At 36.8% G+C, this 24,716-nt stretch overlaps 1 protein-coding gene across 2 annotated transcripts; it reads right to left on the bottom strand.

Moving 5' to 3' along the window:
• Positions 1-202: 202 nt before the first annotated feature.
• Positions 203-13,475, bottom strand: YIPF5 (Yip1 domain family member 5). Of its 2 annotated transcripts, none has more exons than XM_037154085.2 (6): positions 13,366-13,475; positions 12,714-12,833; positions 6,036-6,208; positions 4,848-4,993; positions 2,475-2,656; positions 203-1,155 (listed from the first exon to the last, which is right to left on the bottom strand). In XM_037154085.2, exons 2-6 carry the CDS (start codon positions 12,821-12,823, stop codon positions 993-995), a joined length of 774 nt encoding a protein of 257 aa, XP_037009980.1. In that variant the 5' UTR covers positions 12,824-12,833; positions 13,366-13,475; the 3' UTR covers positions 203-992. The 2 variants fall into 2 exon arrangements, with proteins under 2 accessions (XP_037009980.1, XP_037009982.1); XM_037154087.2 differs by lacking the exon at positions 13,366-13,475 and adding an exon at positions 13,161-13,358.
• Positions 13,476-24,716: the final 11,241 nt, after the last annotated feature.

Below are 24,716 nucleotides of genomic sequence, written 5' to 3'. Positions count from 1 at the left end.
TTAATACAAAGAAATACTGCTCTAACTCCAAGTAAACAGCTTTTTGTGAAATCTTTTTTTTCTGATCATATAGATGATATAAGTCACTAGATGACTTATATTCTTAAAGCTTAGAATAAATTGGGAATACATATCAGACCCCATTTAAAGAAAATGGGGCACCAAGAAGAGTGGCTCCACAAAAGTGAACTCGACAACACAGTTAAAACTGGAAAAATTTTAATTAGCATCAAATGCACTTTACATTGGTAACTGCAATACTGAAACTGACATTTAAATTTTTTTTTCGAAAATGGTCAGCAATTTTCTTTCTCCTGGGAAACAACAGAGATCCAACTATGAGCATTAATATGACACATCTGGGATACTGTGGTTTCATTAATGCTAATATCTAAACAGGTGTTCACATTTCATGCCTACGATAAGGCAGACTGTGAACTTCTATATCACTGAATTTTAGCAAAAATGCCATAAGATAATTTAAAGGAATGTCAAATTTTTGAAGTGCAAACTCATAAACTCTACCCTGGGTCCACTTTTTTGCTTGATGTGCATCTGACGAGAATATGGGCAATTTTTCTTTCCTAATTCCTTGGAAAAATATTTCTGCAATAAGCTTTGTATCTTCTTTACTAGGAATTGTTTTAAAGATTATCAACTCTGTGGTAAATTCCCCACAGTTGATAAAAATTTATTAAAAACATTGTAATATAATTTAAGGAGAAAAGTTGTTTTTCAAAGGCTATAGGAAAGAAATAGCGCTTCTTATTTGTATAAGCACAAACACTTAAAGTTAACCATACTGCAGGTAAATCCAATACAGTATTCAAAAGTTCTATAAAAATGAACAAAGCCACATGTTTACTTCCATTGCTCCAATAGTCAAATGCTGGATCTGCACAAGACTTGCATGGTAGCAGTTTGCTGGTCCAATTTAAGAGTCCTTTTGGTGTGTTTGGCCCAATGATGTCCACATCCCAGATAAATTCAGTTCAAAAAACAGAAATTAGGGCAAAGATTCCATATAACAAAGCACAAGGATATGCTACCAGAAGTTGCTGTCCTTCCATGGCTAATGCAGAAATGAAAATCTTGGAAGCAGAAAAACTACACCATCCAATAATTCCAGCAGTGAGAATAATTCCTACCATTCCTCTGTAACAGACAAGGAAAAACAAGGAGAGAGTGAAAAAAAAACAACAGATGAAATTAGTTATGTAAGAATATACTATAATGAGCAATTCTTTAAAAAAAAAATTAAATCCACATGTATACATTTGTAGAAAAAAAATCAAGATTATTTCCCCTCAAATGTTCAAATGTATTTCACAGTGAATTCAATAATGCTGAATTAACCTTGGGACAAAAAGCTCAATTATGACTACATTTTGTTCCTTTCAGCACAGGGTTTCTCAACCTTGGCATTACTGTCATTGGGCTGGATGTGCTTTTGTTGTAGGGCTATTCTGTGCATTGTTAAGGATGTTCAGAAGCAAACATGGCCTCCAGTCATAAAAGACCAGGAGCATCCTGCACCCCCCACAGTAGTGACAACCATAAAATCTCCAGGTACTGCCAAATGCCCCCTGGAAGCAAAATTGCCTCTGGCTGGAAAACACTATTTTAGTAGAAAATATTATCTGTAGAATTCAAATATAAATATATCAATCTCAACAAATGAGAAGAGTGAATCGGTTTCTATACTGAAAAACTGAAGCATCTATATCCAAAGCAGGAACATTGCAAAGCCATCACCTTGCAACATTTCTGGTATCAGACAGTTGTGTATACTCTGTTCTTAAAGCTCCGTTTTAACAGTCGAAAGCTCAGTCGACTGTTTAAAGCTCAGTCACTGGTTGTGTCCACAACTAGCCACAAGGAGGAGCCCGACCTGTGGAGAACATCTGCGTAATGGCCATCAGGAGGGCATTTTACACTGTACCTTTTATTTAACCTTATCTAAATTATCTTAAAATTACACATATTTAAAGCTGCTTACAAGTACATCTGAGAATACGACAGGCCAGTAATAGCCTTGTGCCAAAGAATATTTCATTTTCAGTTAAAAAGCTGCCAAATAGAGTTTATATTTATTACTCATTCACTGAGCACATTCCCAACATCTTTAAGAAATCAGTCTCAAACATACCAGAGAAAGTAAATATAATTTTTAACAACTTAGTCTTTTCCACTCTAAAACTGCATTAGCAATCAACACTATTTAATTTACAGATACCAGTAAGTGAGTACAAAACAGTGAAGTTCTTTATCACAGGTAAAAGCAGAGGAGGTACAATAGATTTAAAAATTTATTCTCAGTTCCACTATTCCTCAATGAAAAGCACACCCCATCCCTTAGCCACAGGGGCACTATCTAGTGTTTGCTGCATCAGTCATTATCTCAAACTTACGGGGAGGTAAATCCTATCACACAGAATTGGTCACCAACACCCAAAATGAAGATCGGCACTTACTGCAAAGAAAATATCACTGCAAAGCTGGAAAGTAGGATCATGGGAAGAAGGCAATATCCAAGAACACTTGCCACACAACCAAATGAAACGCCTGTCATACTCATTAAGTTCAGTAAACAAAACATTCCTAGACATCCAATTGCACTGATCCCATATACATAGCCAAACTGGATTTTGCCAGCCTATGGATAAAGAAAACATTACGGATTAAAAGACAAAAAACATGTTATTTTTGGCCTTAATTCACCTAAAATGGTAGAAATTAAATAGAAGACATTTAATTTATGAGCATCAAAATCTACACAGGTATTTATTTATAGAAGAACAAACAGGTAAAGAATAAAGAGGAGTAAAACACTGAAAAGACTGGCTTTTATATTTTTCTTAAGAAGTTTTAAGTATCCACCTCCCAATACACAGGTATTTGGTTTTTCATTTCCTAGTTAGTATTTGGGCTTGGCGTGGAATTCAACAAATAGATACAAAATTATGGTACAATTACCTAAAGTAGTATATTTCTAAAAAGACATCTGGCTGATTTTAAGCAAATAAATTACAGAAACGAGATGGAATGTCTTTCATAATGTTTGGACAATAGCTAATATCACTTGAAAACACCTAATTCCACCAAAACTTTTCCAAAGCAATTTATTCTCATTGGCAGATGAACCCATAATCTTTTCAATAGTAGAAATAATTTCATCACTCATTTTTTTATGTGTTAGAGAAGATAGGATATGAAAGCCAGGATAAGCAGGAAGCCAGAGTTCTGTAGGAAGGCAAGGAGAAAAGAAAACTTGAGTAACAACTAGGCAAGAGGAATGTAATGGAAAATACGTTTGCTTTCTTTATTTTTTCCAAATTATTAATGGATTTATAGTCATTGGACCAAAAACAAAGAGAAACAAAAACTTAGCACAGTAAACGTTAGGTAAATTGGAGTTACAAGTACCATTAGTCAAGCTATGTGGACAAACATCGTATCATTGTATTCAGGTCACATTATAATGAAATCAGTTTTCAGAAGTCTTCATAAAGTTCCTAGATTTTTTTTTAGGTTCTTTTTTTTTAAATTAATTTTATTCAGTTATTTTTCAAGTACAGTTTTTTGTCTATTTCAAGTTCCTAGATTTTTGACGTAGAAAATTCAATTGCAAGAATGCCTCTATGAATTATGTTAAATGGAAAAATCCTTGGGATCTCATTAGACTAAATATTTATTTGTGAATACTTGATTGAGCATGTAGAAGTTCAAAAGGGCTCAGCTCAGTTCACTGAATTCACTCATACACTGATAGTCAACTTTCATACTTGCACAGTGTTTTAAAATTTTCAAGGTGTTCTCACACAACCTGGTTCGCTTAAAAAGAGTAGTGTTAGGTGGAAAGCACACAATTATCTATCAGAGCTCGAGGACAAAGTAGGAGTTCTGAGTTCATGCCCAGCTTCTGAGTAAAAACCACGTCTATTCACTAAATCATTTATTAGAGATATTAGATAAAATAAACACTAACAATTATCTTCACAACTTTGCATTCTCAAGATGTTTTAACACTCTTAGGGAAGGGGAGGTAGGAACTAGAACCCCTTGTTCTTTAATGTTTCCATTAAAAATAAAAATAATATATAGAAAAATAACCCCTAGCACTACTAGAAAACACTATCCAAGGTCTAGAGATTAAAAAAACAATAAAGAGCAACAGGTTAAAAAATGTTATCAATCACTGAAAATTAAGAAGGGATTCTGATGAAGGAACAAAGCCACACGTTATTTATTTATTATTTGTTTTTTCCCTAATAATCGCACCACTTATTAGAACAAGAAATGACTTCTCAATATACTATATTTATTATGAATGGAAATGTGATGAATAGGTATAATTTCAAGCAACTCAACACTATTCAAAACATATGAAAGACCTAATATATAAGCAGTCTCAAAAATGGCTCTTGGTAGAACATTAAAAGAATGGTTTGCAACAACATGGATAGAACTGGAAAGCATTATGCTGAGTGAAATAGGCCGGGCATTGAAGGACAAATACCATATGATCTCACCTTTGACAGGAAGCTAAACAACAAAACAAGCAAGCAAACAGAATAAAAACAAAGACACTGAAATAGAGAACAAGTGGGCAGCGACCAGAGGGGAGAGGGAAGGGAATTTAAGGGGAAAAATGGGGAGGGATTTTGAGGAACAAGTATGAAAGACACAGGGATGAGGACTAGGGGGGGAATTGGGAGGGAGGGGGGAGACCGGGCGGGGGAGGCTGGGATGGGAGAAATAGACAAAAAAAACTGTACTTGAAAAATAATTAAATAAAAAAAGAATGGTCTTTAATCTCACACTGGGAGCTGAAATTAAAATCTTACCAGTAACAATGTGGCTCCAAAGGCAAGGCAAAAAACCATGGGTCCTGCCAGATCAGTCTCATTCATGATGCTGCCGTCTGCTACTTTTAATGGATGTAACACTGTTAGTGTTTTTTGCCAAATGTGGTCAAAATTGATACCTAATTCTAAAAGAAAATAAGGAAGTCAATTAGCATTTGTGATATACCCTTAGTTTACCAGAATCTCTGTTAGAACAGCAGACAAAACGAAACACCCAGCACCAAGAGGGTCTAGCTATACCAGATATAATTATTTGGATGAGTTTTCAATATGAGTCTTCACTGATTGGTTATTTCACAAGTATCCAACTTTAAGTTTTGTGTTGGAAAAGGGAGTAAATATGATGAAACAAACACTCTCAGCTATGAATGCATAGCAAAGAATATATGGCTGGGGTTAACAGAAAGTGTCTTTTACTTGCAACTTCAAGAATATTAAAGGCCCCATGAAACTGTATACAAAACTATGTCTGCCTGTGTTTGTGTGCATTTTTCTGACAAGTGTCTTTGCAGCTTTTATTATACTGTCAAAAGGCATTAAATCCTCCTGCTCCAAAGAAAATGTCCAGCACTACTGCTTTATTGGTTTTGGAACACAATTTGAAGACCACCACATTCTTCAGTAATGTTACTAGTTCTGCCAGCTTATTTCTATGCAGAATAATCAGTATCATGCTATTTCCTTTAATTTTTTCCATGGACAACATTTAACCAATATAAAGTAAAAGGTGATGCTAGTTTACTGACATACTTTATTATCACTTTGTAAAGATCTATTAAAAATCTGGTCCCTTCTGACTCAATGAGGTTTCATATATAATCTGTTTAAAATGCATCACTTAGTAGAAAACTTTTTTCTAAAACATTATTCTTTTAAAGGAAAGGACAACTTCTCTAAACTAAGATTTATTTTCACTAACCAGCTGGATACTATAGAGCAGGTGTCCCCAACTTCTACACCACGGACCAGTACTGGTTCGGGCCTGTTAGAAACTGGGCCTCACAGCAGAGGTGAACTTGAATGTAATGTGCTTGAATTATCCCAAAACCACCCCTTCCCACAACCCTGGTCCATGGAAAAACTGTCTTCCAAGAAACCAGTCACTGGTCCCCAAAAGGTTGGGGATGGCTGCTATACAGTACTACCAAGTGTTGCAACCAATCTGACCTTCTAATAAAGGTGGTTCATCCTCAAAGCTGTTTCCATAGATTGGCTGCGGTGCGGCTGGAGCATACGTCTGAGTTGGCTGCAAAATCTGGCCAGTGTATGGCTGTTGTGGCTGCATCATGTCTGGAGGGACAAACCGGCCTTGTTGCGAGTAATCATAGCCAGCATACTGTCTGAGGATCAAAGTAAGATACACTTCTCAAAATTATGTTGCTCCCAACAGCTGATATCCCTGACGGCTTGGGAATCTTAGACATTCAATTCCTAGGATATCCACCTCGCTAGTTTCTATAAATGAAGCTTGAAACAATTGCTAAGATCAAGCTGATTATCGACAATAAGCCGACTGTGTTTTATAGAGAAACAGACTGATGATGCCGACACTCACTTGTGCAGCACTTGTGCATTTTAAAAACTATCTGTTTAAACATTAGAAGGTCAACAAGTTAAAACTTAAAAATCTTGTCTGTTTTATTATAAAGACAGTTGTGAAATAAAACTTATGTGTAAGACTATGAATGAAAATTTCAGATGACAGACTCTGTACTACATGTTAAGTAATTTTCCTTTGCAATTTGTAACTCCATTATATGAAAAATCATTCTTCTTTAGTCTTTTTTAAAAAATACAAATTTAACTTGATTACAGTGAAGTAGAATCAGATGGCTGCTTTCATGTCTTTTCCCCCCATTTTTCAGATCAGTTTAAGTTTTAGAGAATAGTTGAGGAGGTGGCACAGAGGGTTCCCATATTCTCCACATTCAGCTTATCTTATTATTAAGATCTTACCTGAGTACATATACTGCGTCTGGCACGAATAATGCCCCTTTTTTCATTACAAATTCTTTTATTACAAAATCACAAGTGTGTACCTCTGAACATAACAATATCACACTCAAGCACACCATATGACATTTTAGGTGAAATGTTCAAATTAAAACTATAAAATATTACACGCCTAATATTACCCTACCAACCACACTCAAGCAGGCCTTACTTCTGTCAGACCCTGTAGTTTAAATTTTTCACCACTTATCCCCACCATGCCCTCTTCTACCTCCACCCACTTGCCTTCCCTCCTGCAATCACCGCATTGTTGTCTATTATTTTTTGCAAGTTGGTAAATCTTTTTAAGAACAACCATCAATTTTAAAACACATAGTGAAAAAAACCAAGCTGTTTCTTTGTGAAAGCTTTCTGCATACATAACAAAACATTATTAGTACATTTGCATTTGAATTGTGCTTGTAATTTTTCATGGTACTTAAATACCTATTGCTCTGTTATGTGCTATAGAGCAAATCCTGCATTTTAGGGGGAGAGACCTTACCATGGCCATTTTAGTGATGAAAACAATACAGAAAAGAAGGATGTTGAAGAAATATCTTTAAGCAACAGTTTTAAAATGATCTGGAAAAAAAATGACTTACCTATCAATGGGACCAATCGAATTACACATAAGAAATACAGAAGTAAAATTATTATTTAAAAATTCAGACATTTTAAAAATGAGAGCTGAGAAGTCTTAGAAATGCTTTAGTCTAATTACCTTTAAAATTTTCATAGTTCCCTTTTGATAATGTAAAAGCTAATGAACTCCATTAATATTATTTGAGATTTTAAAATTAAATCTATTTTTTAAATTAATTGAACATCTTGATTAAAAGCAAATCAAAACAGTAAGAAATTTTCAACTACACAGCCCTTTGGAAATTCCAGTGGACTTTTCAAGACTCACCACACTAATCCAATCCATGCGGGGGGGAAAAAAGATACTATTTATTTTTATGGTTTTATAAAAATACAGACTTCACTGCAGCATTATTTTAACAGTAAAAGATAAAACAAAACAATTAAATAGATATCAGTAAATATGCAGTGATTTGGGCAGAGATTACTATGCACTTGTAAAAGAAACAATGCTGGTGCACATGTACTTATAAGAAAAAATAATCAAGAGTGTTCATTAGGAAGGAAAAAACAATGTTCAGGACAGTACACACCATATGCATTCATTGTGACTGTACTTTTTAGAATATAGCTACATCCATATGTGTGCACATGTGTTTTTTACATACACAGATAATTATATACGTAAAGGGGCCTGGAAACATGGCAATAGAAGCCTTAAATGCACTGTTGTGTTTAATGTGAATTATCTCATATTATGCTCACTATAACTCTAGGAAGTTGATTTTTTTCATTATAAAGATGTGGAAACTGGTATTTGGATTAAAATAATTTGGCCATTTGCTACCAGGATTCAAAACTAGACTTTCAGACTCTAACCCTACACAACTGTGATAAAAATCCCTCCCAAATCCCACCTTAAAGAGACAGCTGTGATAATTTACCTGTATGTGTATTTCCCCAGTCACCTTGGTATACAAATGCTGATTTGTACAGAAATATGCTGACTTCTATTTACTTACACACATATACACACACCCCACAGGGACAGCTGGTTGAACTAAGACAAGAATTCACATTTTCTGATTTAGTATAATATGTTGTTGTGTTCGACTTTGTTAGGATGTGGCATAAATCCACATCTTAGTTTATGAAATAGCCAGAAAAGCTCCTTATGAAGGTTTCTACAATTTGTGTAAACAGATTGTATTATATTCACTCTCACATACAAAATAGAGAAATACGAATATATATGCAATAGAACGGTACAGACTAGTGGTTTTCAAACTCTTTGATGTTAAAACCCCCTTTATACCCTTAAAATTTACTACTAAGAACTCCAAATATTTTTATGTGGGGTTATATCTATTGATATTTATTACATCAGAAATTAAAACTGAGAAATGTTTAATGTATTTATAATTAACTCATTTAAAGTAACAGTAAATCCATTACATGTTAGCATAAACGTTTTATATGAAAAAATGCTTTAAATAATTACTGAGTAAAGTGGAATTGTATTTTATTTTTGGCAATCCCCTTACGTCTGGTTTAATAGAAGACGGCTAAAAATTCTAGTATCTGCTTCTGTGTTTAATCTGTTGTGACATATTTTTTTAGTTGAAGTATCTTAAGAAAATGTAGTGTTGAGACTTGCAGTTGAAAAAGATTTTTAAGAACCCTTTGATATTATCAAGAATATTCCTTCTGATACATTAAAACTCAAAACAAAGTGGTAGATTTTAAAATTTAAGATGCAATGTAGAAATGGAAACAACATTAATGAATTCTGTACACTGCTGCATTAAAATACTACATCAGTCTATCCTGCACTTCAAAAGGATTCTTTATTCAAATATGATCTGGAAACACGCATGGGCCATTTTGAAATATCAGGTTGAGTTATGCAAATGTTCCAAATACTGACATTTAGTATAAAATATACAGAGTGGGGTAAAAGTAGGTTTACAGTTGTTTGTATGGAAAACAATACAATAATTAATAAATAAAAATACCTCAGTGAACTCTACTGTTTTGCATACTCACAACTGTAAACCTGTTTTTGCCCCACCCTGTACATAATAAATACATAAAAATCACATTTATATTGTCACCACTGATCTCATAAGAAAAATGGTTAATTACTGGGAAGCTGACAAGTTCATGGTGATGAATACAAGTTTTCCAAAACCTTCGTTTTTGCCAGAAAATGCCAATTTCGTCATTGGCCATATATACTGTCAATGGTTTTCCTTGAAGTAACAGGCTTACCTCATTCATTTTTTGAGAAAATATCTAATACTCAAGTCTGAATAACCATAATTTGTGGGTCAGCTCCTGCCAATAAAAATGGTTTCCATGAAAAAGCGGTTGATTTAGCTTGAGTCTCAAACTGTGCAGGGGCTTTTCATAGAGATAATCGCTGTACTTCAGGATGAAGTAGAAGTGCTTTATGACTGATTCCCATTTTATTACAGAGAATATTTTAAAGATATGTGTACTGAAGGGTCAGGATATAACACTAATTCTTACTGCTTCATAAAGAGTATCCTTAAATAAAGCTGATTCCCCTACTCCCTACAACTGTGCGGCAATACAGAATACAATGATTACTAGAATAATGTGATGTCATTGCCTTAATTCATATTTGGGTTCAACACACCGGAAAAGGTATATAGTATCTTAATATTGTTATAAAAATAGTTTTGACCTTAAAGATTCTCTGAAAGGTCTCAAGGACCCGGTTGGATCTGTAGTCCATACTTCAGAACATTGACACAATCCATAAATTTCATGTATGGAAGAGGAATCCTGTAAGCAGTGACGGCTTCAAAGATTCACCATCATTCCTTTTTCAAGATTCAAAGTGAGAGTGACAATACTATAGAATTTTATTATTTTCCTCTTCTGGCAGGACCTGGTCAGAGAATTTCCTGACTCACATGTTCTAGCTTTGATCTAAAACACAGTATGGTAGACATGATCTTTGTAGACTAAATCAACACTTTTGTAGCAAGAAAAGCAGCAGACAGTAAATCTGCTTTGGCACTCATAATCAACAGCAATGCCTGTTAACATACTGAGCTGGCTACTTGAGTTCTTAAAAATTCCTAGTCTGTTAATAGAGGTATTACCAGTTAAGTCAGAGATGAAAAAAATACTACCCCTCAATACTTACAAAAATAAGTATGGTATTACTACATGTCTCACAGGCACATCTAGAATACTATGTGGGTCCTGTCCAAATGCGATAATCATAAAACTCAACAGGTTAAGATCGAACAGGTTTTATTATTTTTGTTTTTGTTGTTTTATATGAATATATGAATGATAGTTATAAAGTATCCATAGAGAAAACTATGCAAAATGTTAAAGCTGACTTCATAGGGAAAATGTAAAACTATGGACTAATAATAAGTCACATTAAACTTCACAACAATCCAAGTCATATGCTATTTCAAACTTACATTTTCATCAAAAGATAAACGTTATCACCTGATCTTTGTTACCAAGTTAGCAAAATAAACAAAACAGTAGTCAGCAGCATCTAAACAGCTGCTTGGAAAACTGAAATGAGGTGATAAGTTACACCTTTAAGTGATGCAAACATGAACAGGATAGGAAAGAAAGGCAGAGACAGATAAACCTAGGAAGCTACACACTAAATAGAACAATTCTGCTGAGTCCAAATATCAATACCTATAATTCGGTTACAACAGGCTTGCACACAGGTGTTCCCAAGTTCTGTGGCTGTGGTCTGGCTAATCATACATTCGCTTGCCCTTTCATACACAGACCAAGCACGAAAATACACATTTAGGTAAATAAATGTATAAAAATGTCTCAACATGATTTTTTAAACTTTGCCCAATTGACTGAACAAAAGAGATAAATCCTCAATGACATATAATTGAGAATTTAATAGGAAAAAAAGTGATTCATACTTTTTTATACACTCACTCCCATTATGAGTTCACTGTGTTCAGTTTTTTGGGGGGAAGGAATAAGCCTTAAAATACATCAAAATTAAGATTCAAGAAATCTATAGGTTGTAAGATGTATAAGACAGACAATGGGGCTACATGTGATTTTTTGCTTGTTTTTTAATATTCTTGAGCACATCTACTGAGATGTATTAACTCAAACACATTCTAGTACTCCATGTTTCCCTCAGCCTGACTGGCTGCACCACCTCCCCCTGCCCTCATTCTGGGACAACATTCATGAGTTTTCTAACTCAGAGCCGACTGATGAACATCAGAGGACTCCTGAACTGCCTGAAGTCATATGCATGTGTATGTGGGGATGTGAGTGGTACATGTACATATTTTTCAGAAATAGGCCCATGTTTTCATCAGATTCTTAGAAGAGTCCTAGACCACCTAAAAAAGGTTAAGCAACTCTGGTATAGGAAACTCATTCATTGGTTGGGAGTGTCCCAACCTAATTATCTTTAGGTCCTAAAAAAATAAAGATATGACATCCTAGAGGAGACTGGTAGAAAACCTTCAGTTAGTGTTCTTTTGCCACAAATACCAGGGATTATTTAAAAAGTGATTTTTTAAAAATTTAATTATTGTTCAAGTACAGTTTTCTGTCTTTTGCTACCATCACAATCCACTTCCCCACTGCTCCCCATAAAAAAGTGAGTTTTAAAACATAGTTCAGGGATGAAAGGCTTTGAGTCCCCTGCTTTAATCTGCAACTGGCAACTTGTGTGTACTAACAAGCTTTTGGTATAAGTAATAATAAAAATGACTATCAATTGCTAGATGAAAATCACTTCATGAAGCACCTGATGATTCATAATAGGAAGTTCACACTGTTAAACAGTGCCACCAGCACTTTCAATTAATGCTGATAAAGTCTGAAACTCTGACTATTTAAGCTACTAAAAAAGCCATCAAAAGATTTTAATTTTTAAGTGGTCCTGTGGACTAAATAGCCTATCTTCTAGGTACCTGAACACTTATCCACATCTCAAATGATGTAGAAATACTGTAATTTAAAAAGTCCTTCAACAATCTCGTTTTTCACCTACATTACACCAGAAGATTTTGCAGCAGCTGCCAAACTCTAAGTAGGGAGACTCCTTCAAACCCAGTACAGCGGTACAGTTCTCTCCCCAAGAAGAAAGGTTATGAAAAACTCCCATTTCTGATCAGCAGGGCCACGTTCACACATTCAATTTTAGGCAGAACCAAGCATTCGGGGCATACGCTTTCACCACAATCTTGAGCAAAAAAATTGCCAAAGCTGAAAAGTTACTTGCTATAGGGTCCTCCACTTCCTCCATAATCATAGGACTGCTGTGATTGGTCTTCGATGCTGTAACTGGTCTGGTAGAAATCCGTGTTTAAGTTATCAAAGCCTGACATTGCAAATGACCTGCAAAGAGAAATGGAAAAGGCTGTTATATTCAAGATCCTACTGAAGTCGTTCCTGATACTTTGCTTAAGCAAACAGTCCCAGAAGGCAGCAAATACAATACTACTTCTGAAATTTTGGGAAACAGCATGTGAGGGTGGATCGCGGGGGGCGAGATACGAGGGTGTTACGGAAATGTTTAGTATTAAGTCAAGGTCTGGGAAGGCACCTCCACTTAAGGAACTGATAAGCCTGGGTTAGGGGTGGGGTCATGGGAGGAGTGCCTCCCCTGGGTCTAAAATAACAAGGATTTCAGCTCAGGGCTAGGATTTACAACTGACATCGCACCTGCCTCCTGGCAAAATAAGGCCAAGAAAGTGAAGACAGCTGGAAGGCCGCGCCTTTGGTGCAGAGGCCGCGCGTCACAGCAAGAGCTTGAAGAGAAGTGAACGTCTGAGGACAGGACCCGGAGCCGCGCCGAAAGGCGGCGACCAGCCGCGCTGCACGGGGTACACAGAAGCACATCAATGTGCTATGGGCCTGGGACACTCACCCAACAGAGAGGCTACGGCAGCACCTGCCCCAGCGCCAGATAATCCCGAGAGCTCAGTTTAAGACCCAGAGGAGGCACCGTTGCTACGTGTCACAGGCCAAGGAACTGCTTCCGGGTCACGCCTTATTTGCGCAGGCGTGCTGACCAATTTTGCTGTCCTTGATTACACAGCGTTGGGGCGTGGAATCTGAAACGGCGCGTGTGCACTCTCGACCAATGGGAGAAGGAGAATACTGCCACCAGGTTAGTGGTGGAGATAGACAGGCGGAGGCGCGGCAATTGTAACTATTTGGGAGGAGGGAGAATTCCTCAGTACTTGGGTTTGTTGAAGTCGTTTAACCCTTTAAACGGAGCGAATAGAGCCTCAGCCTTCCTGGACTTACCGTACTGTGATTCGGGCACTGTGCTAATGAGTGCCCTTACACACTAATGAGATACTTACTCCATTATGTTTATTTCATAGGTTAGGCTGTTAAAAGTTCCTTAAATAACATTGAGTGCAGCGTTACAGGACAACTCTGCTAGATGCTGGGGATACCAGGGCTAATAGTGAGTACAAGCTAGGTGGTACTGCTCCCGGGGTGTTGGTGAGGAAGGGTGTAATCAAACACAAATAAATACATGTGAAATTGTTCCCAACAGTCTCATGTGCTTCACAGTTCTCTGAAAAGCTGTTAATAGTCATCTGGGAATACGAATCTGAAAAACCACTGTGAGAAGGTGATGATGAAAAGTGACTAGGACTTAATTAGAGAAAAGGGAAGGAAAACAGAGGGGAAGAGAAGAGAATGAATATTTCAGCCAGAGACAACAGTCTGAGCAAAGCCTGCGATTAGGGAAAACGTGGTAAATCAGAATTTCTCAACCTCTGCATTATTAACGTTTTGGTCCCAATGATTCCTTGTTGCAGAGGGTTGCCCTGTGCACTGCGGGATGTTGAGCAGCAGTCCTGATCTGTACCTACTAGATGCCAATCACATCACCCCCACCCCAAATTTGCTCACTTTGTCACAACTGAAAGTGTTTCCAACCATTGTGATAGGGAACTTAAGAGCTGGAAAATTTTAGTTTAAGTAATAGCTAATAAGCTTAGTAATCAATGCATGTAAAAGGGTTTGTTCCACAAACTGAAGGTATGAACCACGACTCCGTGAGACCATAAGCAGTTTCACTTTTGTTCCTCAGGAAGACTGCAAGCAATTCAAGATGATATCTGAGCCATTGTATTCCAGGGTGAGGTGACCATGGCCCAGGACACAGCTAAAGACCACCACCTGGGGCACAGCTTAAAACCACTGCACCCAGGACAAGAAGGCTGAAGTCTTTTTTTAAATCCAATTAATTTTCCCCTGAATTTCAAAACCCCCTACCACACCTTGTTTATTCCCTGCTATAAAAACCTTGGCCTGGAAAGAAAAGACAAGATGGCCTGTTAGGGTATGAACCCACCATCATCTTAGATCGCCAGCCATCTGAATAAAGTGCCCATAAAGATTCAATCTCTGTCTCTGCTTATTGGGTTTGGTAGTGACAGGCAGCCTGAACTACAGTGTCTTTTCTGGTTTCAATTGCAAAGTGTCCCTTGGGCAATAGTCTGGAAATCACTGGTCTAAATGAAGCCAGGGTGATTGAGGCAGCAAGTGAAGGAAGCCACACAGGAGCTGAGGCTGGAGGTACAGGCAAGGGCTAGAATATGGATCTTGTTAGATTTTGCTGTTGAGTCTAAAAAGAAGAGGGAAACCATTGAAAGCTATGAACTGAATGGCATAACTAGACTGTTTTACTCTGGCTGCTATGTTAAACACTCTCAGAAAACGTGGAGGAATCTGACAATCTTAACTCAAATGCCATGGTATTAACCAAAGAGCAGAACTGCCTTCAGGATTTATAGTACTAAATTTATACTGAGAGCCATTGCATTGTCTGTTGGGACCAAATCCTGACAAAAGAAGCCACACCATTGCCCTGGGACCAGTTTCCAAAGGAATAATAAAATTTTATTGGTTAAAATGAATCAGAAGTAAAAATAAAACAAAAAACATATCCCCTCTAAACAAAATAGCAACAGCAAAAGGACATAAAACAACAAAGATTGTACTCTAGAGATGAACAGGCAGCTACCCTTTGAGGTTTTTCTATTTCATCAGGGAACCTCAACCAACTATTTACTCCCATTCATAAATCATTTTAGAATCTATTGATGTAGGTGCCACTTGCACAACTTGAGGTAGTCTGGCTGCACACCCCGATTTGCTGGCGATAGCCCCACTGTCCCATTTTATGCATGATTTTTCAGCATACTTGTTAATATTGTCTTCTTTTCACTCTCAAAAATATCCCCACTTGATAAATTATGTGATTGTATTCTCTCTAGTCCACAGTACCTAGAGAGCTGAGTTTCTAGTTATCAACAATATGCAATAATCTATCACTTAGTCTACTTATGATTGTGATTTTATTGTTGGGAAAAAGTCTAGTGTTTTTTGTTTCTTTGGATGTTTCTCTTTTTTCCATATCCAAAGGGTGATTACTCACAAATTTGAACAAATTACAAGAACATGACTATTAAAGTGAGATAAGTCAGACAGAGATAGATACCATATGATTTCACTTATATGCATAATCCAAAGAACAAAATAATGAACAAACAAAATAGAAACAGACTCATAGATACAGAGAACATACTGATGGTTGCCAGAGGGGAAGGGGGTTGGACAGTTCAGTGAAAAAGGTAAAGGGATTAAGAACTACAAATTGGTAGTTCCAGAATAGTAATGGGAATGTAAAGTACACCACAGGGAACATAGTCAATAATATTATAATAATGTATGGTGCCAGGTGGATACTTGAAATAGGGAAATTACTTTGTAACCTATATGGTTGTCTAACCACTATGCTTTACACCTGAAAATAATATAATACTCAATGTCAACTGCAATTGAAAAATGACACCTTTTAAAGAGTATGGGCGTCAGTAATTACCAGCTTAGGAATGACCTGTTGCATATAGATGTTAATATTATTCAAATTCTGTTTCTGTCTATGAAAGCAATTACCATATTTACTGGATTTTGTTTTCCTCTCCGGCCTTGTCCCAATTGAGAAGCTAAGCAAGAAAACTGAGTTACATGATTAAATCTTCCATATTGTTTGACTTTGAAACATAAGCCAAGGTATCCTGCAGAAACCCCTTGGGGATTTTGAGAACATCAGTCAATTTTACAGCCAGTAAGGTAGGCCTTTCTTTTTTGAAACTTTATTTATTTGTCTGTCTGTCTATCTATCTATCATCTATCTATCTATTTATCTACCTGGTATCTGTCTTACTGGAACCTCACCCCAAGGCAGGTTCCAGTAAGTTACAATAAAGAAAACTGGAGTCCTTGGTAAATGTGCTGTCTTCAGTTAGAGTCATTGATTTGGCTTCATTAGTAGTAGAAAACCTCAACCAGGTCAAGAGATGGTGGATCACAAAGTGGGCTTCTAACAGCTGTCCAGTTCTTCCTTGGAACCTAGTATGTCAGTTACCAAACTTTTAACAAAAAAGAAAAGTAATATCTTTTAATTAGGTTGGCAATCACGCTAGTATGCATATTAACACTTTCACATACTTCAAAACCACAAAAATGCTCTTTTTTTAAGGATGACAGTGAAATTGTACTCAGATATCTTAGCGTTGCCTTCTTTTCCTTCTGTTTTATAGTAAATATGTCATGAAGAATTGTGCCAGAAAATGACAGTTTGAATATGAGTTGTTTCCCCCTACTTTCAGCTATATTCACAAGTATAAAATAAGGTAGGGATTTGGCAGCTTTGAGGGTACCATGACAAATTCAACAATGAAACCTGATAATTATGGTAAAATCCATTGCAGGTGCCCAAGAAGTGTTTTGACTACCCCTTGATTATTGACGATGTAACCCCATGTCCCAAATAAGACATACATTTCCCCCCAAGTTATCCTTTATTTCTCTAAAGAAAAGTTTCCTCATCAAATTCTGCTCTGTTGTTTCAGTTATTTTTACTTTGAACAATAAATTATTGCTTTGGGAAGACAAATTTACCTGCAGCAAAATTGGATGCTTTTGGATGAATTGGTTTTTAAAAGGCAAAAAGAAAATAATAATAATAACCCCAATTTAATAATTATTCTTGGGACTTTGACTTCAATCTTACAAGTGCCTCATGCTCTTGCAAAAAAACTTTTTTGATAATTTTTAAAGCAATACTGTAAGCATTTTCATTTTACAGATTACCAATATCCTCCTAAATAATGAAGACATTTATAATATTAGGTGAATGGCTATTGTGGTTTGGAATAAGAATTTCAATAACAGTACTAGAAAGTTTTATATCTCAAATAACTTAGAATAGGAGAATGTGTATAAAACAGCATCAGAGGACTGGGCACTAGTGATGGCAGAGCACCTTGTGCCAAAGATGCAGGTGATGCATTGAAATACGGAACAACTGACACCGATGTATACTTACTGTGTGCCAGGCACTGCTCTAAGCACTTGGCACCTTTTAACTCAATTACTTTTCTTAACAACCCAGTAAGGTAGGTACTATATATTTGACACATAATGAAACTGAGAACCGAGTGGTCGAATTACTTGTCAAACATCTTTAGGCTACGAAACAGTAACCTGAGGTTTGAACCCAGACAGTCTGGCTCCCAAGTTCTTGTGGTAAACCACTAGACAATATTATTGTTGTGTTATATAATATAAATATGGAAAAATGCAGTATTTCTAATGAATATACTACTTTACCTAACATTGTGATTATATTTTTATTATATGTAATAGATACTATACTGTAATGAATATACAACTATTTAACATGTGTTATATATTACATATATAGTTTATATATGTATACACAATAAAATTGCAGTTAGTTGATAATTGTATCTGTGTCCTCAAATGTGTACATATTCAAGTTGATGACAATTTTTTATATTCTCATTAGGCACATAAAAAATCACCTAATGTTCAGGTTTACCTTATGTTATGTAATTTAATTAATAAGGTGTAGTGGTTAACAGTGCATGTTTCAGAGCCACTGCCTGGATCTACATCCTTCCCCTTATTAGCTTTGGATCTTCAGTAAGTACTTACAGTCTTTATGCCTCACTTTTCTCCTGAATAAGAGCAAGATAATGACAGTATTCAGCTCACATGGTTGCCAAGAGTAGTGTATGAGATAATGCATGTCGATCTCAATGCCTAGGTAGAAAGAGTTCAATAAATACAGTTATTATCAGTGCTGAATCAATGTGGGTACAGAAAAAATAGGATTTTGTCAGCAACCAAGTGGACTTTTTAAAAACTGTAATGATTGAAATTGAACAAACTATGTATTTATGAGATCAGTTACATACATTCACTCTGATGCTTCCCTGCAGATTCTGTATTATTGTATTATTTGCCTTTTGACATGGTAGAGTGTACTAAAAATATGTTTTCTTCATCTTCTGTCCCAGATTTTCCAAATTGGGCTTGTCTGCATTGTAAATTTTAGTCTCACAAGTGTCTGTTGATGTCAGACACTGTGGGTTCAGAACCACTTGTAGGTTGCAGCTGCCGTAACTGAAAACTGTGAGCAGTACTAGCCATCTTTGACTTTTCTTGGTGTGTTTTATGTTATTTCAAGCACTAAATAAAATGTTCATCTTTTTGTTTCAGCTCCCTTTCTCTCCTCTCTTTCCCCAACACATGGAATTTAATTTACCAGAAGACTGTGCATAAGATAAATTACATTGTGGAAAATATGTTTATTTGTGAAGAAAGAAAATGGCAGTCTAGTTGTATAAAACAGTTTCTATAGAAATTTTAATATACAATATTTTTGAAAATCATAGAGGAATCAGGTGTTATTACACTTAGTGAGAGAGTGGCCTAGAAATTACTATAAGTGCACTATATTACACTTCCTTTAGGCAGTTCATCTTTTATATTTTTCAGTTAGATTCTTCACAACCTTCTCAGTTACAGATAATTGAAGATACTACTACTTAGCATTCTAGCTTAACTCTTTCTGTTATAAGAAATGTCATGTTAAACTCTATTTTATTATAAGACAGTATTTCCCAGGCTAGATATTGCTGCTCTGGAAGCTTTAATCCAGATAAATTTAAATATAAATTGAAAACATTCTTGGTTTAGTTTTGTTTTGGAGTACGTATGCCCAAGCTACAAAATTCTGATTTTTCATTTTGATCTGATTTTCAGATTGATGCCTTGATAATAACAGTGTCTCACCTGAGATAAGTCACTAGACATGAGAGAAGTGGCCATGTGGGAGCCAAGCATCCCAGCCTGTAGCCCATACACACCAGCAGCACACCCTTTTGTTAAGTCTTTATTCTTACTTCTTTCACTTTTTTCTAAATGTTGGAAGACACATGTTCCCTGAGCTGAAAGCGGTTACTACTGTGGTTACTGGAGAGAGCAGGTTACTATGTCTTAATCATAATTATTTGCATGTACTTAGATACTTAGACTTTTTGTTATTAAAACTAATTGTAATACTAACTAAACCTTCTTAAATGAGGATAATTTTATTTTAAAACATCACAGGCATGTGAAATGAAACTTATGATTTTCATTAAATTCTGAAATTTTAGATCTGGAAGTCATGACAAACATATTTTTGCCTTCTGATTTTACATTAAGTGGTCAAGATGTTTTTGACTCTTTTATGATCCTAAATTTGCAGAATTTAATGAAAATCACAAATCCCTACTGTCTGAAATAATGACCCCCCCCAGGAAGTACATCTACACATTTCTGGACTCTTGCTAAGATTTTATTTTAGAAAGATTAACATCATTTAAAAGAATATTTGATTTTAGGTTTATAAATATAATTTATTTCCTGGACTTTCTCTAAAAGCCCATCCTGTTAACTCCCAAATTGACTTTGGTACTAACTGTTGTTAACATATAACCCTTCCCACCCCCTGGAAATTAAAGGTCTCAGCCTCACATTAAAATTGGGAGAGGGCACTAGGAGATTAGCCTCAGTCCACTGAGATATCGCTAAAGTGAACAAAAATAGACTTCACAGAACAAATCGGGACAGCAAGTTCCTCAGAAAATGACTGAAACATCTCTTGTTTGACTGTCTTCTCATAATGAGAATTAAAGAAAATTGAAATGGACTGTATGGGAAAACATATTTGCCAATGATACCTCAGACAAAGGTTTAATCTCCAAAATATACAAAGAACTTACATGACTCCACTCTAAGAAGACACCCAACCCAATTAAAAAATGGGAAAAGGGCTTGAACAGACACTTCTCCAAGGAGGACATACAGAATATCCAGAGACACATGAAGAAATGCTCAATATTGCTAGCTATCAGAGAGATGCAAATCAAAACCTTAATGAGATACTACTTTACACCAGTCAGAATGGCTATCATAAACAAAGCAACCAACAACAAATGTTGGAGAGGGTGTGGGGAAAAGGGGACCTTAGTTCACTGTTGGTGGGATTGCAGACTGGTACAACCATTATGGAAACAGTATGGAATTTTCTCAGAAAAATGAAAATTGACCTGCCTTTTGATCCAGCAATTCCACTGCTAGGATTATATCCTAAGAACCCCAAAACATCAATTTAAAAGAACCTATGTACCACAATGTTCATAGCAGCACAATTCACAATAGCCAAGAGCTGGAAGCAACCTAGGTGCCTGTCAGTAAATGAACAGATCAAAATATTGTGGTACATATACACAATGGAATTCTATGCAGCAGAGAGAAAGAAGGAACTACTACCCTTTGCAACGCCATGGATGGAACTGGAAAGCATTATGCTGAGTGAAATAAGCCAGGCAGTGAAAGACAAATACCATATGATCTCACCTTTAACAGTAAGCTAAGCAACAAAACAGACAAGCAAGCAAAATAAAAACAAAGACACTGAAATAGAGAATAGGGGGACAATGAGCAGAGGGGAGAGGGGAGGGAATTTAAGGGGAAAAATGGGAGGGATTTAGAGAAACGAGTGTAAAGGACACATGGACAAAGACTAAGAGGGGTGGAAATGGGAGGGAGGTGGGGGGCATGGGGCAGGGTGGGCTGGGATGGGAGAAATAAACAAAACTGTACTGGAAAAATAACTAAATAAAAATTTAAAAAAAAGAAATGGACAGGAGCCTGGAGATTCTTCATTCTCCACTCTCTGATTTTACAAATGAGGATCTGAGGCAAAGAAAAATAAAGGGATATATTCAAAGACCTCACTTTCAAGTGCTGCCTTAACATTTTTGACCCTTTCAGGGCCCCCAAACCTAGCCATGGGCTCCTCTGCTCTTGTCAAATGTGCCCCCTACCAGGGAGGAAGACTTCCTACCAGCTGAGCTCCCCTGTCCACTGTGCTAGCTACTCCCTACCTGGTCCTCAGCCTGACTGGTTTTACCTTCCTTCAAGCTGGTGAAATAATTCAAACAAATCATTTTCGCCCATCAGAAGCAGGGATCACCCCACCCTGCTGATATTACAAAGTCTGCCCCCCACAGCCCCTGCTTGCTCACTCTGTTCCCAAGCCCAGTTGCCATGTGGCCCTGTGTGGCTTGTGGTGTCCTCTTCATAGGGGCTGGGAGTGTGTGTGGTTAGTAAACAGCTGCCAATCTCATCTATTAAGTGTCAGGGTTGTATGTCCAGCCAATCACTTCTTCACCAATGGGATAAACAGAGGGTGTTCAGAACAAGGGATCTGATCAATTTTACTAAGATGGCTAATGTCAGATTCATCCTTGTATCTTTTTTGTGACTTTCAGATGGTAGATGACAAAAGGTGAGATGATAAATAAGTTGTTGTGACCATGTAATTACATTGGAAACTCTATTAGGAGAGTGGTCATGTTATATTTGCTTTGTGTCCCAACTGTAGGGTGTGGGAAAATGTTGTATTTGTGGCATTTATTCATTGAACAAATATTTATTGAGAATCTACAATGCACCCATCAGTATATATAACAAGCAAGACTCTGTGTCTGACTCTTGGTGTTTCCAGCTTAAGGAAACTGTGTTCTCCCATCTCCCCTGTGGGTTGGCTGCAAACTAGCCATCTTCAGACATCTGGAAAGGAAAAGGGAGCTAGACTCCAAGTTTTTTTTAAAGATTTTATTTATTTATCTTTTAGAGGGGAAAGGAAAGAGAGAGGGAGAGAAATATCAATGTGTGATTGCCTATCGTGCGTCCCCTGCTGGAAACTGGCCTTCAACCCAGGCATGTGCCCTGACTGGGAATTGAACCTTGATTCTTGGTTTGCAGACCCATGCTCAATACACTGAGCTACACCAGCCAGGGCTAGACTCCAAGTTTTGATAAAAGACTGTCAAAGATTTTTTACATGGTTTAAACTACCACTTCCCAATAGGATACAAGTGGAAAAAAAGAATAGTGCACATTTTCTTTTGTAATCGGAGACATACACATTAGTAGTGATGAAGCAGAATAAGTGAAAGAAAGAAAAATCCTAAATGTGTTAGATTTTGACATGTGAGTTGAGGGTTACTTCAAGAGTGGGCATGTTGTTTGGTGTTTGTATTTCTCTAGATATGGTATTATTATATGTATTTAGGGATGCTATTCCATTACTAATGAATTATTCTGTTTGTAAGCTGCTATTTCTCAAAAAAACATGATCTCTAAATCAAATGCTTTATTTATAGAATAAAGCACATTTAGATAACTATTCTGTACAGCTCTTTTCTTGAGTATAATGATGCAAACATTTGCTGCGTGCTTATTTTTGTCATGATGCAAAAAGATGGCTCCTTTTTGTTTCTAGAATTTCCCATCAGTAGAATGTTTATGCCATGCTCATTTTGCCCCCTTGTGGCTTCTTATGTCATCATTCCATATTTACATTTAATTTTCAAATCTTTTAGAATGCGAGAAGTAAAAGTACGTTTGTCCCCACCCTGCCATGCGTACCTCTTTTTACAGATGAGGAAATTAAGACCCAGAAAACTCTCAGGACTTGTCTGATGTCACACATCCAGCCAGGACTAGAAATGCAATACTGCTGTCCCATTTATTTCACTAGAAATAAGCCCCATTAGGGCTGTCAGTCCCATTCACTGATGAACAAGAATAGCGCCTGGCAAGTGGAAGATGCTCAGTAAATATCTGATAAATGATAGGAGTAAATGAATTAATGAATCAAGACCAGAATGGGCATCTATGGATTCCTTGCTTGACACTTTTTACTGTGAAATCTGTCTTATTAATCTCATCATAAATCTTTCACATGGCACTTGACACTCGATTCCATTTCCCTCCACGAATATTCCAACTCCTTGACTCCCTTGCCCTTCCCTCGTTTTGTCGTGAGCTGATCACATGATCCTTCCTTCACTCATTCCATGTTAGCACCAGCTGTGTCAGGTACCATGCTACCTACAGGGCTACAGAAAATGTACTTTAAATTTCTTTATTTACATTTTTATTTTCAATTATAGTAAAATATACATAAAATACATAATCTTAACCATTTGTAAATGCACAATTCAGTCGTGTTGAATATATCCACATCGCTGTATGACCATTCTCCAGAGCATTTTCACCTGACCTGACTGAAACTCTGCATCCACTAAACAGCTTGCCATGGTCCCTCTCCCCAGCTCCAGCCCCCACCATTCTGCTTTATCTTTTTATGCATTTGACTGGTGTAGATTCCTCAGGCAAGTGGGATCATAATGTGCTTGTCTACGTGTGACTGCCGCTTCACGTTAGCAGTGTGCTCAAGATTCATTCGTATTGTAGCACAGATGTCAGAATTTGGTGCATCTTGAGGACTGAAAAATGTTTACCCATCAGTGGACCCTTAGGTTGTTGCCACCTTTTAACTATAGTGAATAATGCTGTTTTGAAGACAGCCTACATGTATCTCATTAAGACCCTGATTTAAATTCTTTCAGATACACCCAGAAGTGGAATTGCTGGAGCATAAGTCAGTTCTGTCTTTTTTTGGAAAGCCGTCATGCTGTTTTCCACAGTGGATGTATCCGTATTCCCATCAACAGTGCACGAGGGTTCCTGTTGCTCCACATCCTGGTGAACACTTGTTCCTGTTTATTTGATGATAGCTATTCAATGGCTGTGAGGTGATATTTCATTATGGTTTTGATTTTCATTTCCTATTGAGCCTCTTTCTGTATGCTTGTTTGTTGTGGACCACTCTGCCTAGTTCTAGGAATTGCAACTCTCTGCCCCCTGTGGCTAAGGATGAAATGAATGAGTGACCTCTGGAATTCGAGCTGCGGGAGACAAAGCTTGTCTGTGGTAGGAAATGCTGCCTCAGTTTCCTCTCTCTGGCCCCAGAGCTTG

The sequence above is a fragment of the Artibeus jamaicensis genome, unplaced genomic scaffold (genome assembly GCF_021234435.1).
Source record: "Artibeus jamaicensis isolate MK-2021 breed Jamaican fruit bat unplaced genomic scaffold, CSHL_Jam_final contig_456, whole genome shotgun sequence".
Lineage (NCBI taxonomy): Eukaryota > Metazoa > Chordata > Mammalia > Chiroptera > Phyllostomidae > Artibeus > Artibeus jamaicensis.
This window is presented reverse-complemented; position numbering and strand designations above follow the sequence as displayed.

Coding starts and splice junctions, on each gene's coding strand:
- YIPF5 (XM_037154085.2), bottom strand. CDS start 12,823: ATGTCAGGCTTTGATAACTTAAACACGGATTTCTACCAGACCAGTTAC. Junction 2,657..4,847: donor TTGGAGCCACATTGTTACTG/GTAAGATTTTAA, acceptor CTTTATCCATAG/GCTGGCAAAATCCAGTTTGG. Junction 1,156..2,474: donor GCAGTGATATTTTCTTTGCA/GTAAGTGCCGAT, acceptor TGTCTGTTACAG/AGGAATGGTAGGAATTATTC.